At 46.2% G+C, this 14,671-nt stretch overlaps 1 protein-coding gene across 3 annotated transcripts; it reads left to right on the top strand.

Annotated features, from left to right (window-relative positions):
- The first annotated feature begins 2,706 nt into the window (after positions 1-2,706).
- LOC127000242 (uncharacterized) lies at positions 2,707-13,666 on the top strand. 3 transcript variants are annotated; one of them, XM_050863691.1, is made up of 9 exons: positions 2,707-2,799; positions 6,202-6,321; positions 6,498-6,599; positions 10,078-10,266; positions 10,759-10,908; positions 11,433-11,600; positions 11,754-11,915; positions 12,078-12,212; positions 12,382-13,666. In XM_050863691.1, exons 1-9 carry the CDS (start codon positions 2,722-2,724, stop codon positions 13,435-13,437), a joined length of 2,160 nt encoding a protein of 719 aa, XP_050719648.1. In that variant the 5' UTR covers positions 2,707-2,721; the 3' UTR covers positions 13,438-13,666. The 3 variants fall into 3 exon arrangements, with proteins under 3 accessions (XP_050719648.1, XP_050719649.1, XP_050719650.1); XM_050863692.1 differs by having other exon boundaries at positions 2,751-2,844; XM_050863693.1 differs by lacking the exon at positions 2,707-2,799 and adding an exon at positions 2,835-2,856.
- The last annotated feature ends 1,005 nt before the right edge of the window (positions 13,667-14,671 follow it).

Raw genomic sequence — 14,671 nt, 5'->3', positions numbered from 1 at the left:
AGTGCTAGAACTTAAAATATCGCTTCGACAGGTACTTTTTTTTTTTAAAGAGAGAGAGAGAGAGAGAGAGAGGTGAATGTACTTATTAGATTTAGGTAAGGCCACACTGCACGAGACTTGCTGGGAGGGTAGAGGGTAGCGGGATGCCTAGCGGGTAGAGGCAAGCGATGCCGTGTCCACATCGGAAGAGGGAAAATCGCGCGGGAAGTCAGTCATTGTTTCGGTTTTGGTCACGCCCACTCGGTGCTCATCGTCAAAATTTTCAAGAAAATTGCTTCTAAGTGAGACTGTCTCTGAAATTAGATGACCTGGATGTCGGCAGATCTTGCAGGATTCACGACTTTAACAAGCAGCAAGAAAGTCGTGGTGAATTCAGCAATGTGTACTGTCAAGCTCGCATGTACGACGATAAGTTTTGGGAGTATCTACGGATGACTCCTGGAACATCCGAGTGTTTGCTGAATAAACTGAAGTGCGGCTGACCAAAATGATAACAAACTTCAGAAAATCACTTAGGGCCGAACAGTGACTGGTCATAACACTGAGGCAAGGAAATGTTCGAAGTAAATCACAACCACGTATACATAGCATACTTTACATCAAATTTATTAAAGAAAGTAAACAAACCTGTTAGTGCAATGTAACAGTACTGCTGAATAAAACCTCAAAAATAAGTAAAAAAAAAAAAGAAATATAGCACTTACCATTTCTTCACTATTCATGTCTGAGCTGGTGTAGCTGCGGATCGCCTGGCGTCCCGCAAGCCACTAAGCGATTTTAACCGACATGTGGGTTCACTTAGCTGGGAGGGTAGCGGGTAAGTTTGGAGGGAACCCGCTACCCGCGTCCGGTATGGCCACTCGTACTAGATAACACGTGTTTGTTCTTGCCTCTGACCGGCTAGGCATCCCGCTACCCTCTACCCTCCCAGCAAACCGCGTGCAGTGTGGGAGGGTGAGATGTGGGAGGGGTGAGACAAAGGGTGGGACGGGTGAAGGGAAAGGGCGAAGGAAAGGGTGCGAAGAGGTGATGGGTAAGGGTCGTGCAGGGAGGTGAGGAACTGCCGGCTGCAAGGGTAGGGGAGGTGAAGGGTGTGCTGACCTGCCTATGGGTAACGAGGTGCCAGAGGTTCAGAGGTTGTGTGAAATGGAGGTTGTTCACTGACCCTACACACACACACACACACACACACACAGGGTAGGCGGTGGCCGAAGTGGTAGCGTACTGGACCCACATTCACCGCGTGATGGACGACGCGGGTTCGAATCCCCACGCTACCACTCGGATTTTTCAGTCACCGCCGAGTGGCTTAAAACTACCCACATGCTGTCCTGAAGACCACCCATCAACCCGGACTCTAGAGGAAGCCGTCCAAGCGAATCAAGAACGAGTTCCGGGGGGCAGCATGAGCCAATGCAAGATGGCGCCACTATAAACACTCGCCTGCGCCAGAACGGGCTGGGCCGACCATCAGGCCCCACCTGGAAGAAGCCTTGGGCCGACAATCAGGCCCCACCAGGAAGATCCCTACCGGCGCAACAGGCAGCGACGTAAAAAGAAAAAAAAATATATATATATCAAGTTTCCATCTGGTGTGTGATCACTGTATAAATACTGTTCAGTAAAAGTATCATATGAATCGTTAAACTTTACACACTCATGAAATTCGAAGCATTTGCCCTTCAAACACCGTCTCTGACGGGTTGCATCATGGACACAAATAAAAGGCGAGGTTATAACACATCAGAGAGGAAACGAACACGATGTAAAGCGGCAAACACAACGAGAGAGAGAAAAAAAGAGAAAAATGGATGCATCAGATCGCTGCTTCGTACTAAGGGACTCACGGAACGCTAATCTTCCTGTGAATCTCTTTTAACAACAGAGTTATGAACCGCAGACGGAAGCTGATAAAAACTCTGATAGACGACAAAAAGGTTGATATTCATGCCAAAACAAAAACGACCGACAAAAACAATGTAAGGGACGCCAAAAAGGGACAAAAGACGCTCAAGAAAGATATCGCTGAAGTCGACGTTGAAATTAACAAAACGAGGAGTTGAGATTACCTTCACCGCTACTCTACATGAATACGACGCGAGAGGAGGAGCGATACGAGGGAGTGAGGGAGGGAGTGCGTGAGTCACAACGGGCTTCCCACAGGTGAGGAAGGGCCAGGTGAGAGAGGGGGAAGCTTAACAACACACACACACACACACACACACACACACACACACACACACACACACACACACTACCTTTATGTATGTATGTATCTTCCTCTCTACTTTATGAAACCCTCAAAATAGGATTACCGCTTTGAGTGTGAGATGTGATGAAAGAAACAACAAGGGAGTAGAGATGAAAAACGGCCGGGGAGAAAGAGAGACAGGGAGTAATAGAGGGAGGACAGGACAACTACCAGACAAACCGATCGAAGAGTCATCAGGTGTCATTTAAAAGGATCAGAACAATAAACAATCGCAGGTAGGGACATTCTGAACACATGGACCCTTTGCTTCACATACAGCAGCACCAAAACTACCAACAATAGACAGCGTGATGGCAACGAGGCTCGGAAAAAACACGCTTCAGGACGGTGTTTAGCCTTGAGCGAAGGCCCGCCACTGGGGGAAGCATTGGGGTTTGTGGGGGAGGCGTGGGGAGGTCCGGAGCGTGGAGAGGGGAAGAGGAAGGTTGGGGAAGCAGCAGGAGGGGGGAATGCATGGTTCAAGCACCAATAAAAGCTGCTCTCTGTCCCCAGCAGCAGTAGTTTTCATCGCAGCGGCCGTCTGGAAGGTGGGCAGTGCTCCTGTTGGGCTTGTTACCGCGTTTTACTGAGCGGTAGGAATCAAGGTGTCATATTTGTAAACATTTTGGCGATCACGCACACATCTGACAAGGCTTTCGTAGTTATGGGAGTTTCTTTGATTAGTTCTTTGATCCTGGTGGTAGTTTGAGCCTTGCTCTGTACCGTAAACCTAAAGAGCCCTCATGACAAGCCGATTCATCTCCTTTTCGGTCTTTGGGAATAGTTGGTGTGAGAGGCGGAAGCGTCTGGTACTACCGACCTAATGTTGTGATCCTGTGCGTTATTGTCGGCGCTCACAAGGCTTATATAGATTTTCAGCTTCACAGGAGAACTACTAACCTGTTTTATGGCCCTAATTTGCCTTGTGTGTTTGCTTGTCTACCTGTGTGTGTGTGTGTGTGTGTGTGTGTGTGTATTTACCTAGTCGTAGTTTTACAGGGCCTGGGCTTACGGTAGTGTGGTCCCGTCTCCGTATCTGTATTTGTCCAACTTTTCCTTAAAGTTTTGCACTCTCTTCGAAGATACTACATCCTCACTTACTATGCATTTCAGCGGTGGACAAACGGTGTTTTTTGCAGATATCTCCTAAACGAATCGTTGGATGAGTATGATATTTCAACACACTACCTTGAACATCCGTTCGTAATTTTTGGTTAACATACCACATTGCTATATATGTTATGTGAGGAGTTTACTCGTGAAAAATAACACAAAGCCGACGAGTCATGTTCACGCATTCGAATGAAAGTGTGCCCCCCACCCACCAAACCATTCCTAACCACTACTACGTCTCCCCCTCCGTCTCAAGTCCCCCGCCTCTTTATCCCTCCTCTCTTCCTTGCTTCTCGCCTCCCTCACTCCTGTGCCTCCCTACTTCTCCCACTACTGTATTTATACATTATAATGTTCTGTAAGTGTGTATGTATAGATATGATTATTTCCTAAGAGTATGGTACAATTTCATGAAGGCAAGAAGTGGTTCACGTTGATAATTACTGTACAACAGCACGTTTACGTGTAGTATATGAGAGCCTTGTTTGCAGTCGTTATGGTCAACCACGTGAACATGATGTGCTGGAATTACCTGTGACTTGGACCTTCTACTGTTAGGAAAAGTTGATACTCTTATTGCGTACTGTCTGCCTATTGATCATAAAAAGTGGTCCAGTTTATATATAATATTATTTTGTTGACTTGTTTGTTGTATATTCAAAAAATTATAAACTGCATATATTTTATTAATCTATACATATGTTTATAATTCGTAACAGTCAGTGAGAGAGATAGAGAGAGAGAGATTACCAGCGGAATTAGCTATTGCTTTAACGGTCGTTTGACCCAGTCTGGTTTTCATGTCCACATATACCAGCAATTGTATTAGATAATATTATTAATGTATGATATGTATGTACATACTGACGTATGTAACTATTATACCTATACGTATGTAATTACAATAGGGAAAAAAAATCACAGGTGGAAGGCTGATGGTGTGAGTAGGGGGGAAGAGGGTCATGTGATACTGGGGTAGAGAAGGAGTGGTCTGGGGTTCTTCAGGGTGGTGGTGGTGGAGGTTAGACGAGTACCCACACTCGTCCGATTCTGTGTAACACCTTTGATATGATGACTGGATTAGGCGTAATATCACTCAGTAAACTCCTCACATAACACATATAGCAATATGGTATGTTAACCAAAAATTACGAACGGATGTTCAAGGTAGTGTGCTGAAATATCATACTCATCCAACGATTAGTTTAGGAGATATCTGCAAAAAACACCGTTTGTCTGCCGCTGAAATGCATAGTAGTCTGTTCCAAACATCTATATTTCTTTGCGGGAAGCTATATTTCTTTATGTCTCTCAAACATCTTATCTTCCTCAATATTTTACCGAGTCCTATGGTGTTCCTGGTGTTTATTCCCTCTCTTAGTAGCAACTCCTCATTGTCTACTTCTTCACTGTATACATAAATTTTTACTTTGTCTACTTCTTCCATTTTACTCAATAATTTATAAATTGGTAGGTCCATTTCCTTTAACCTTTCTTCATATGTCAATCCCTCCAGTTCTGGAACCATTTTTGTTGCCATTCTTAGTATTCTTTCTAGTTTTTTTTTATGTGTTTCTTCTTATGGGGAGACCACACCGCCTCCGCATATTCCAATTTTGGTCTAATCATAGTGGTTATTAACTTTTCATCATATCCTTATCCATGTAGTGGAATGCTAATCCTATATTTCTCACCATTCTATACGTATCACCGAATATCCTATTAACATGACTCTCAGGCTGTTGATTATCTTGTATTGTCACTCCCAGATCTCTCTCTTCTTGAACTTTCTTTAATATTTCTCCATCTCCCATTCTATATGTCCATTTTGGTCTCCCTTCACTCTTCCCCATTTCCATTACATGACATTTCTTCACATTGAATTTCATCTCCCATTTCATACTCCATTCCCAAATCTTGTTCAGGTCATCTTGCAGAATTTCAGTCTTTACTGTTTCTTATAATTATGTCTTTGCAGTTTTGCATCGTCTGCAAACAGGCTCATATAACTGTTTACTCCGTCTGACATATCGGTTTCATATACTAGGAAAAGTAATGGTGCCAGTACCGATCCCTGAGGCACTTCACTCTCTACAATTCTCCATTCCGATTTCATGTCCTTTACCACTGTTCCCATCTCTCTTCCCCTTAAGTAACTTTCCATCCAGTTCATCATTTTCCCTTTCAATCCTCCTTTATTCTCCAGCTTCCATAGTAGTCTTTTTATGTGGAATTTTGTCGAACGCCTTCTTCAGATCCAAGAAAACGCAATCAACCCATCCGTCCCTCTCCTGTATTATGTCTGTCACTGTGTGTGTGTGTGTGTGTGTGTGTGTGTGTGTAATTCACTTCTTGGTCTGCTGCGGGTCTCTCTCGAGACAGACAGCCGTTCCCCTACGGAAGAGCACAGAGCTCGAAGTACCGATCTTTGGGTAGGACTGAGACCACTCACACATAACACACCGCGACAACGAGGTCACAACTCCTTGCCTTACGTCGCGTACCTTTTCACTGCTAGGTGAACAGGGGCTACACGTGAAAGAAGATAAACCCAACTTATCCTCATCCGGCCGGGAATCGATCCCCAGTCCTTCTGGTTGTGAGGCAGACGCTCTATCCACTGAGCTACCGGGCCGTGTTCTATCCACTGAGCTACCGGGCCGTGTGTATGTGTGTGTGTGTGTTTGTGTGTGTGTGTGTGTGTACTTGAGTTTGTGCCTCATTCATCATTGCCGACTGGAGGGGGATGGAGTGACTGCATCCATAATAAAAAAGGCTGTGATCTGCCTCCCGCCACACAGCTCTCCGCGCCGCTCACCAAGCATGTTTGTTTGCAGATGAGGACCAGCGGGCTGCTCGTGGCTGTGCTGGTGCTGGCGGGGGGGGCGTGGGCGCAGTACTCGGGCCAACAGCAGCAGACTGACCCGGTCAAGCCGCAGCTCTTTACCTGTAAACAAGTGAGTGTCTTGAGGCGCCGAGCTCTTGTTCCATCCTCCTTTCTTGCCACATGAAACCGAAGTATGATTCATCGTGGAAGATGTTTTCGTAGCGAGTTTGATATTTGCGTATTTTAGTGTGTGTATAGCTACAGTCCGTGTAATCGATTTTATTCCCGTTTTGATTCTCCCGCCAGAATGAGGTGTGCATCTACTGGCAGCAGTGCTACAAGGGCGTTGTCAACACGGGCGGCATCGGCCTCATCAACCCACGCACGCCTGTACCCATCCCCAGCAACGTGAGTGTCCTGGACTTGCCTCGACCCACAACCCAACCCAAGGATGGTGTGCACTTGTCACTCCAGGGGGTTAAGGTTCTCGCAGACTCCCTCGAACGATCACTTAGCACCCTGTAGGATTTTTTAGGGTAGGCGAGGGGGGAGGGCCTAACATCAGTGGCTATGCATCGAAGAATGGGACTAAGGAGCTCAGGATTAATCGAAAAGATGTAAGAAAGGATGGTCTAACGGCTTATTACACCAACAGTAGGAGTCTCAGGAATAAGATAGATCTACTGAGGGGGAAAGCATGTGTAGAGAAATTCGACATTATTGCAATCACGGAAACATGAGTGGATACTGGAAAGAAAACTTCTTGTCGGAATTGGAAATAAGTGGTCATCAGATGTTTCACAAAGATAGAAATGGAAGAAAGTGAGGAGGAGTGGCAGTTTATGTTACAGACACTCGTAAATGTTCTCCTAACAATTCTGTTCAAACTAATGACGACTCAGAGTCAGTTTTAGTGGACGTCTACAAAGGGAAAGACAGAGTAACTCTAGGGGTTCTTTACAGGCCACTCAACCTTAACAGGCAGGACATTACTACTACATTACTACAAGAGGTTGGCAGGGCGAGCAGGGGCAAAAATGTCTGCATAATGGGGGATATTAACTATAGGAATATAGACTGGGAAGGCGTGGTGGGTGATCTAAAATCTGAGGATTTTCTGAAAGTAATATAAGTTGATTTTCTCAAGCAGACAGTAACTGAGCCTACCAGAGGTAACAACATTTTAGACTTGGTCTTAACTAACAATGAGAATATGATCAGTGAGCTTGATGTTGGGGGAGAATTGGGTGGCAGTGATCACAAGGAAATTAGGTTTAAATTAGCCTGGGCGGTGACCCACGAACTCAACCCTGTGTTGGTGCCAGACTTAAGAAGAGCCGATTATGAGGGGCTCAGAAAACACCTTGAGGAGGTAAATTGGGGAACCTTGGGGCTAGATGAGAGACGGATCTCAGGGCAGGAACCGGAAGGACAGGGGAACCATGTAGAAATGAGTCAAATGACCTACAGTAATTTAGTTAGCGTAATAGCAGAGGGTCAGAGACAGCATATCCCTTACCAAGCACGTAGGAAGGAAAATAACGACCCTAAATGGATGACCCGCAGACTCAAGCATGAGACTGGCTTGAAGAAAGGAATTTATAGGAAAATAAAGAACGGAGAAACCCACTTCAGGGGTAGGTATGTTGAACTAGCCAGGTCGGTGAAGAGGAACACCCGCCTAGCAAAGAAAAATTATAACATAAGTGTAGCTAACTAGGCCAAGAGCGTTCCCAAGGGCTTCTTCAAATTGTGCAGAATGAAAACAAGGGATAGAATTGGACCGTTGGAAACAAACACAGGTGAGCCCATTGAGAATGGAGAAGATATGAATCAAATGTTGAATGACTATTTCGTCTCAGTTTTCAAGCAGGAAAATCTAACAACCATTCCGGAGAGAGTTCAGGTATATGAGGGCGAAGAGAACGACAAGTTGAGGGATATGATCATCACTAGGCAAGTTGTCCAGGATGAGATTGGTAGGTTGCAAAAAAAAAATCGCCGGGCCCAGACGAAGTATTCCCACGGGTTCTTAAAGAATGTAAGGAGGTCCTCAGTGGCCCACTTACCGATATCTTTAAGATGTCGGTAAATCCTGGGTATGTGCCCAATCAATGGAAAGTAGCTAATGTGACGCTGATTTTCAAAAAGGGAGACAAGTCAGCCACCTCAAATTATCGCCCAATTAGCTTAACATCAGTTGTAGGGAAGATGTTGGAGTCAATTATAGCCGGGAGCATTCGGGACCATCTAGAGAAGCATAATTTAATTCATGATTCACAGCATGGGCTCACGAAGTGTAGGTCTTGCCTTACTAACTTGTTGTCCCTCTACACTAAAGTAATCGAGGCGGTTGACCGAGATGAAAACTAACATATTATATCTAGATTTCAGTAAAGCGTTCGAAAAAGCCCCTCATCACCGGCTATTACTAAAATTACAGGCTCACGGCGTAGATGGGAAAGTTTTGAAATGGATGAGGGTGTGACTTAGTGGTAAGAAGCAGAGAGTGCAAATAAAAGGTAAAAAATCTGAATGGGGCAGTGTTACGAGTGGAGTCGTACAGGGGTCAGTGCTGGGTCCGCTGCTTTTTTATTATCTACATCAATGACTTGGACACAGGAATTAGCAGTGATGTCAGTAAGTTCGCAGATGATACCAAGATCGGGAGAATAATCCAATCAGACAGGGACGCTACCGTTCTCCAGGATGAGCTTGACAGACTAGATGATTGGGCAGGGAAGTGGCAAATGGAATTTAATGTCGGGAAGTGTAGCATTCTGAGTGTAGGTAGGAATAACTCCTCACACAATTACTCCTTAATTGACACTCTTCTAAGCAGGTCTGGGTGTGAGAGAGACCTAGGAGTCCTAATGAGCGCTGACCTCCGTCCTAGGGCTCAATGCATTCAGGCTAAAAATCAGGCAAACAGAGTACTGGGTTTCATCTCTAGGAGCGTAAGCAATAGGAGCGCTGAAGTCATCCTAAAACTTTACTTAGCACTAGTTAGACCTCATCTCGATTATGCAGTTCAGTTCTGGTCCCCTTACTATAGAATGGATATCAAGATGTTAGAATCTATAAAGAGGAGGATGACAAAAATGATTCAGGGGGTGAGAAACTTGTCTTATGAAGATAAACTGAAGCATTTAAATCTACACTCGCTAGAAAGGCGAAGGTTGCGAGGAGACCTGAAAGGAGTCTATAAATGGATGAAGGGCTTTAATAATAATAATAAGGTTTTGGTAGTAAAAGAACCAGGTAGGAGAAGTAGCAATGGTTTTAAGTTAGACAAATTCAGATTCAGCAAAGACAGAAGCAAGAATTGGTTTACGAATAGAGTGGTAGATGAATGGAACAGGCTTGGCAGCCATGTTGTGGGTGCCAATACCATAGATACATTCAAGAAGAGAATATATAAAGTCATGGATAGTGAGGTAAGGTGGGGTTGAGAGTACAGGAGCTGCCTTGTATAGGCCAACCGGCCTCTTGCAGACTCCTTATGCTCTTATGTTCTATGGGCAAATTTTCGACACTGAATTGAGAGACGCACAAACCTCAAGTCCCCTGTATCCTAATCATCTTGACATTAGAAGACCTACACACAGACGATCCTATAAACCTAAAAGTTTCTTTCTTCCCTACAGTCAACTGACTTACACACAGCATCACAACACTTATTACCATGCATATCTCTGGATGCTAGAGACAACTTTCTAACACTGAGACATGCTCGTTTGTTCCGGGAAACTATCAAACGCATAACGTGGCATTCCCAAAGCTGTGTTCATTGCGACCACAGTATATAGCAACACGTTCATTCTCGGCACATAAATCTGGTTACTGTTCTTACTCTTTTACACTACTTAAACTCTCCTTCTTCCAGTACACTGACGCCCGCCCATGTGAGGGTGGCATCGGGAGGTTGTGTTGCGTCGACCCTGACAAGAAGCCCGAGCCTATCGGCGCAGTGTGTCCCCTCCACCACCTCTGCGTCCCGCAGGAGCAATGCTACAATGGCGAAATCAACACCTCCGGCGTCGGCCTCATAGACCAGCGCATCAGTCCCCCCAAGGTGACTTTAAAGTGTCTCACATTATAGGCTTCGATTATTCTTATTGTGAGCCTCGTCGTGACCTACAGAAAAGTTATTCATTGGTCACTCATTATGGACTTCATCTCGTCCAAAAGTGCTGCTCTTTGACTTTCCTCGTGTCGCAAAGTTATGCTTCAGTTACTGAACTTTCTTATATATGATATTGGGCACACTGTAAGTACATCTTGACAGTTCTCTTGGTACATTTTCCCAAATTACTCTCTGCTTAATCATTCTGAACCTTCTGGTGTCCCAGTTTGTTCTGAATACTCACACTGAGGCTTTTTTCTTTGGCACTGAGCTTGGTATAGATTCTGTTTAGAGAACATATTGGAGTGAGCAAGAATGGCAAACTAACTCTTAGAGCATTTTCAAATTATGCTCAGATTACTCAGAGACCATTCTTGTATTAGGTACATTGTACAGAACATCTCTTAATGACCATACCTGGCAATTTTTCTCTTTTTACAGTGTATCAACCCCGAGTACCCGGACGTGCATGCTGTGTGTTGCAAACGTCCCGAGCCGCTGCCTCTGGTCACCTGCCCCGCCGCCCACGAGACCTGTCGCCTCCCTGCAGAGTGTGACACGAACGTCGGCACCTACGATACCGCAGCTGTGGTGAGTAAGGGGACGGGCACGCCTTGCTGGTTAAGCTCCCCTGTGTTGTCAGCTGATTGTTCCGTCACCAGCTTACTTAAGGCTTGTGTAGACAGGTCTTCCAACTAGCTCCGAGCAGAGGCTTACGCGTCGTTATTACAAACTTTTCTTGGGGAAACCAGAGCATGGTAATATTTATCCTAATCTTCAGTCATTACTTATTCACTGCAGGACGATGGCCCTTCTGCTGGGAAATGGTAATTTTGTTGTCTACTAACATTTTCACTGAACGGGAAAAGGATAATTTGCTTTCGACCTTTACACGTTTAATTGAATTATTTTTAGAAAGCTTTCCAAATTAACACCAATCTTTAGGAGAACAACTAACCAGGGGCAAGGGAAAAGAATTGAAATTGATTGAGATGCAATAGGTCTTAACGGACTAGTTTCTGATTTTCGACGCACAGTCAACATTTGAGAGGAAGCTTTTGGTCAGCTCATGCCGGGCATAGCTCGCAGCTACTAATTGTGTTGCTGGCGCGCAGGGCTGCTACGTGGACCCGGCGACAGGCGTGGACGGCGGCGTGTGCTGCAGTCCCCCGAAGGTGCAACAGTGCAGCCGTAGCCACGTGTGTGTGACCTACCAGCAGTGCACCGAGCAGGGCACCGTCAACACCGACGGCGCAGGCATCTTCGACCCCCGAATCTATGACGTTAGTGTTTACTGGATCCCTCACTCTGTGTGTCTGCATGACGAGGAATTTCTGATGCTGAAGATATTATTAGGTGATCCAGTGTTCCTTGTAGCAGGCGCCGAGAGCAGTGACTAGGAAAGACAATTAGTTTTCATTTTTTGCTCCCTCCAGAGGTGTGACCTGGCTGGAGGAGGGGACGGTATTTGCTGCAAGAAGCCTCCCATAATTGATGTTCACCCGCCCGTCCTGAAGTGCTCCCAAACAGGCGCCATCTGCAAAACCACCGGGTTCTGCAAGGCAGACTCCCTCTCGGCACCCCAAGGTTACACGGAGGTAAGATGAAGCTTGATTCTACAGTGAGTTTTTGAAGTGAAATTGAGATCTTGCTAACCATTTTAACTTTTTATCAGCGGCCGAGACGGGTTAATTCGTCACGGTGGGAAGAAAGATTAAGTTTCAATTTTTCCTTGTGCCTAAATGTCTCGTGTTTGGCAGACTTGTTACGTCACCAAGGGAAGCGGCGTCGTGGGTGAATGTTGTGTCGAGGTGGTCCAGCAATGCTCCGCCGAGTACAGCTGTAACCTCCCCCACCAGTGCGTCGAGACCCCCAGCACTCTTAGTAACCACCCGGTATGAGACTCGCCTGCCTCGTGTTAGATGTATAAGAGCAACACTGCTTCCATAGTCTTTTATATCTGAGAGACTTCAAGAGTGCATGATTGACAATGAATGGTGCTTTCCTTTCGTTATTGTACTGCACATTTATAGGACAAATGATAATAAGGTTGTTTTGTTGCAGGGCTGTGCAATTAACGTCGAGCTGGTGGGTGTTTGCTGCACGAAGAAAGTTTTGGAGCCATTGGACTCTTGTCCCAAGGACTCCGTGTGTCTGCCAGAGCCTCTGTGTCAGGGCAACTCACAGACCAACGTCATTCCCCATTCGTGTTTACTGAGTGGCACCGGCTACTCCAACCCCGGTATTTGCTGTGCCAACATCGCCATACCTGAGCCTCCCCTCGCAGATCTCGAGTGTGGTGTAGGCAGTGCTGATATTGCTACGCGTATAAAGAACACGCACCTCCTTGACAAGCAGAGCAAGTTTGCAGAGTTCCCGTGGATGGGCATCGTCTTTTTCAGGAACCAGACGTACAAGTGCGGCGCCGTCCTGGTGGACAACCTCTGGGTGCTCACCGCGGCTCACTGTGTTGCCGGGTTTAAACCCAACGACATAAGAGTGCGTCTTGGGGAGTACCAGGTGGACTACTTCGACGCCAAATATCCGTACGAGGACTACGACATCGCTAGCATCACGGTGCACCCCAAATTTAACTCCGCCAACTTGCACAATGACATGGCCGTGCTGAAGCTGGACAGACCTGTCACCTACCGTAACCACATCAACAGGGTCTGCCTCCCGCCGCCAGACCGCAACCACGCCGCCGGCACGGAGTGTGTCGCCACAGGCTGGGGCAAGGATGCTTTCGACGGTGGCAAGTACCAGGTCATCCTTAAGAAGGTAGCTCTACCCGTCGTTCCTTATGACACTTGTCAGAACAATCTGAGGAAAACCAGACTGGGACTCTTCTTTATTCTGCACAAATCCTTCGTCTGCGCCGGCGGGAAGGCTGGCCAGGACGCGTGTACCGGTGACGGCGGCGGCCCCCTCATGTGCCTCAACCCGAACAATAACCGCTACGAGCTGTACGGCTTGACGGCGTGGGGCATTGGATGCGGCGTTGAGGGCAACCCCGGCGTGTATGTGAACGTGCCTTACTTCATGGACTGGATCTACGGCATCATGAGCCCCACGCCGGAGCAGCAGCAGCAGCACTCCGCGGGGCCTTACGGCAAGTGATCCACGTGGCGCCCGTAGGAGGATGACTCAAGATTCTAGCCAGTTGTTGGCGTTCACCAAGCAGTCCAGTTAATGCATTCTGTGATATGTTGTATGTAACACTCGCGTCTTTGACTAACTGAGGAAAAACAGTCCCGAGCATCCCCGCTTACTGCTTGTTGCCTTGTCACTGGCTTTTGTCTTTCCTTTTACAATACATAAGTGTTGAATAATAAATGGTCTCACTTGACACCCAGCCTTTCCATAGTACGACAGGACACCGTGAAAGTAAGCCAGTGTAAAAACAGTGCATGGGTGGGTGTGCTCTCTCTCTCTCTCTCTCTCTCTCTCTCTCTCTCTCTCGTGTCGCCACTTTCGTACATAACCTGTTTGCATTTTTTTTCTGTCATCATCCATTTTTTCCCTCCTTGTTTCTCATTAAGTTCCTGGTATCAGCCATATCATTAAAGGTTCCCCCTTTCGCTAATTCCTCCTGCTCATGCTTCTTTTATTCTTTTGCTCAGTTTTCCTCCTTCCCTTCTTTTGTATCTCTTTTCCTTCCTCTCAACCTTTTCCTCCTCCTAACTCACCATCTCCTCTTTCTTCCTCTTGATCCAACTCTTGTCCTCTCACTTCTCTTTACTCCTCCTTCTTCTGTTCCTCTTCTATCTTTTCCTCCTCTAATCTTTCCATCTCCTCTCTTTACTTTCTCTCTGTTTCTTCCTCCCATTTTCCCATCTCATCCTCTTACTTCCCCTTGGCTCAGCTCTCGTTCAATCCCCTCCTTATGTTCCTCATTCTTTTCTCTTCCTACTCTTCCTTCATCATAATATGTAGAAAGGTCCGTAACTCCAAGTGTCGGAAGCTGGAGTCAAATTTCGTTCCTGAACAATACGGGAGTGTGAGGTAGGCGAAAAGCCAAGTGGTTGCGATACACGTTTACCTATTCAGTACTTGTACGAGCACAAACTTACCGATATGAAGCCCTTGATACCAGGTTATGGAAAAGGTAATTCAAGCCTTGTAGCACGTGAATTGCCATCCCTCGTGGCTTGGGATTAACTTTGCCACCAAAATTGACAACTCTTGGAACGACTTTACTGATAACTTTTTAAACATTTCTGCGTGCAAACATGTACATTAGGCAAGGCTTTCGCAGGAGTTGTGGGCACATCCAAAGTGAGTTTTATGCCACTGGTGGTAGTTTGACAAAGCATCTGCACCATGAACGCGAGGGGTCGTGAGAAGTCGATTA

Source organism: Eriocheir sinensis, chromosome 18, assembly GCF_024679095.1.
Source record: "Eriocheir sinensis breed Jianghai 21 chromosome 18, ASM2467909v1, whole genome shotgun sequence".
Classification (NCBI taxonomy): Eukaryota; Metazoa; Arthropoda; class Malacostraca; order Decapoda; family Varunidae; genus Eriocheir; species Eriocheir sinensis.
Note: the sequence above shows the minus strand (reverse complement) of the source record. Positions and strands in the feature narration are given on the sequence as shown.

Excerpts from the sequence above, each read along its gene's own strand:
- LOC127000242 (XM_050863691.1), top strand. The coding sequence starts at position 2,722 with ATGCATGGTTCAAGCACCAATAAAAGCTGCTCTCTGTCCCCAGCAGCA. Across the intron at positions 6,322-6,497 it reads AGCTCTTTACCTGTAAACAA|AATGAGGTGTGCATCTACTG; the intron begins GTGAGTGTCTTG and ends TTCTCCCGCCAG. Across the intron at positions 11,601-11,753 it reads TCGACCCCCGAATCTATGAC|AGGTGTGACCTGGCTGGAGG; the intron begins GTTAGTGTTTAC and ends TGCTCCCTCCAG.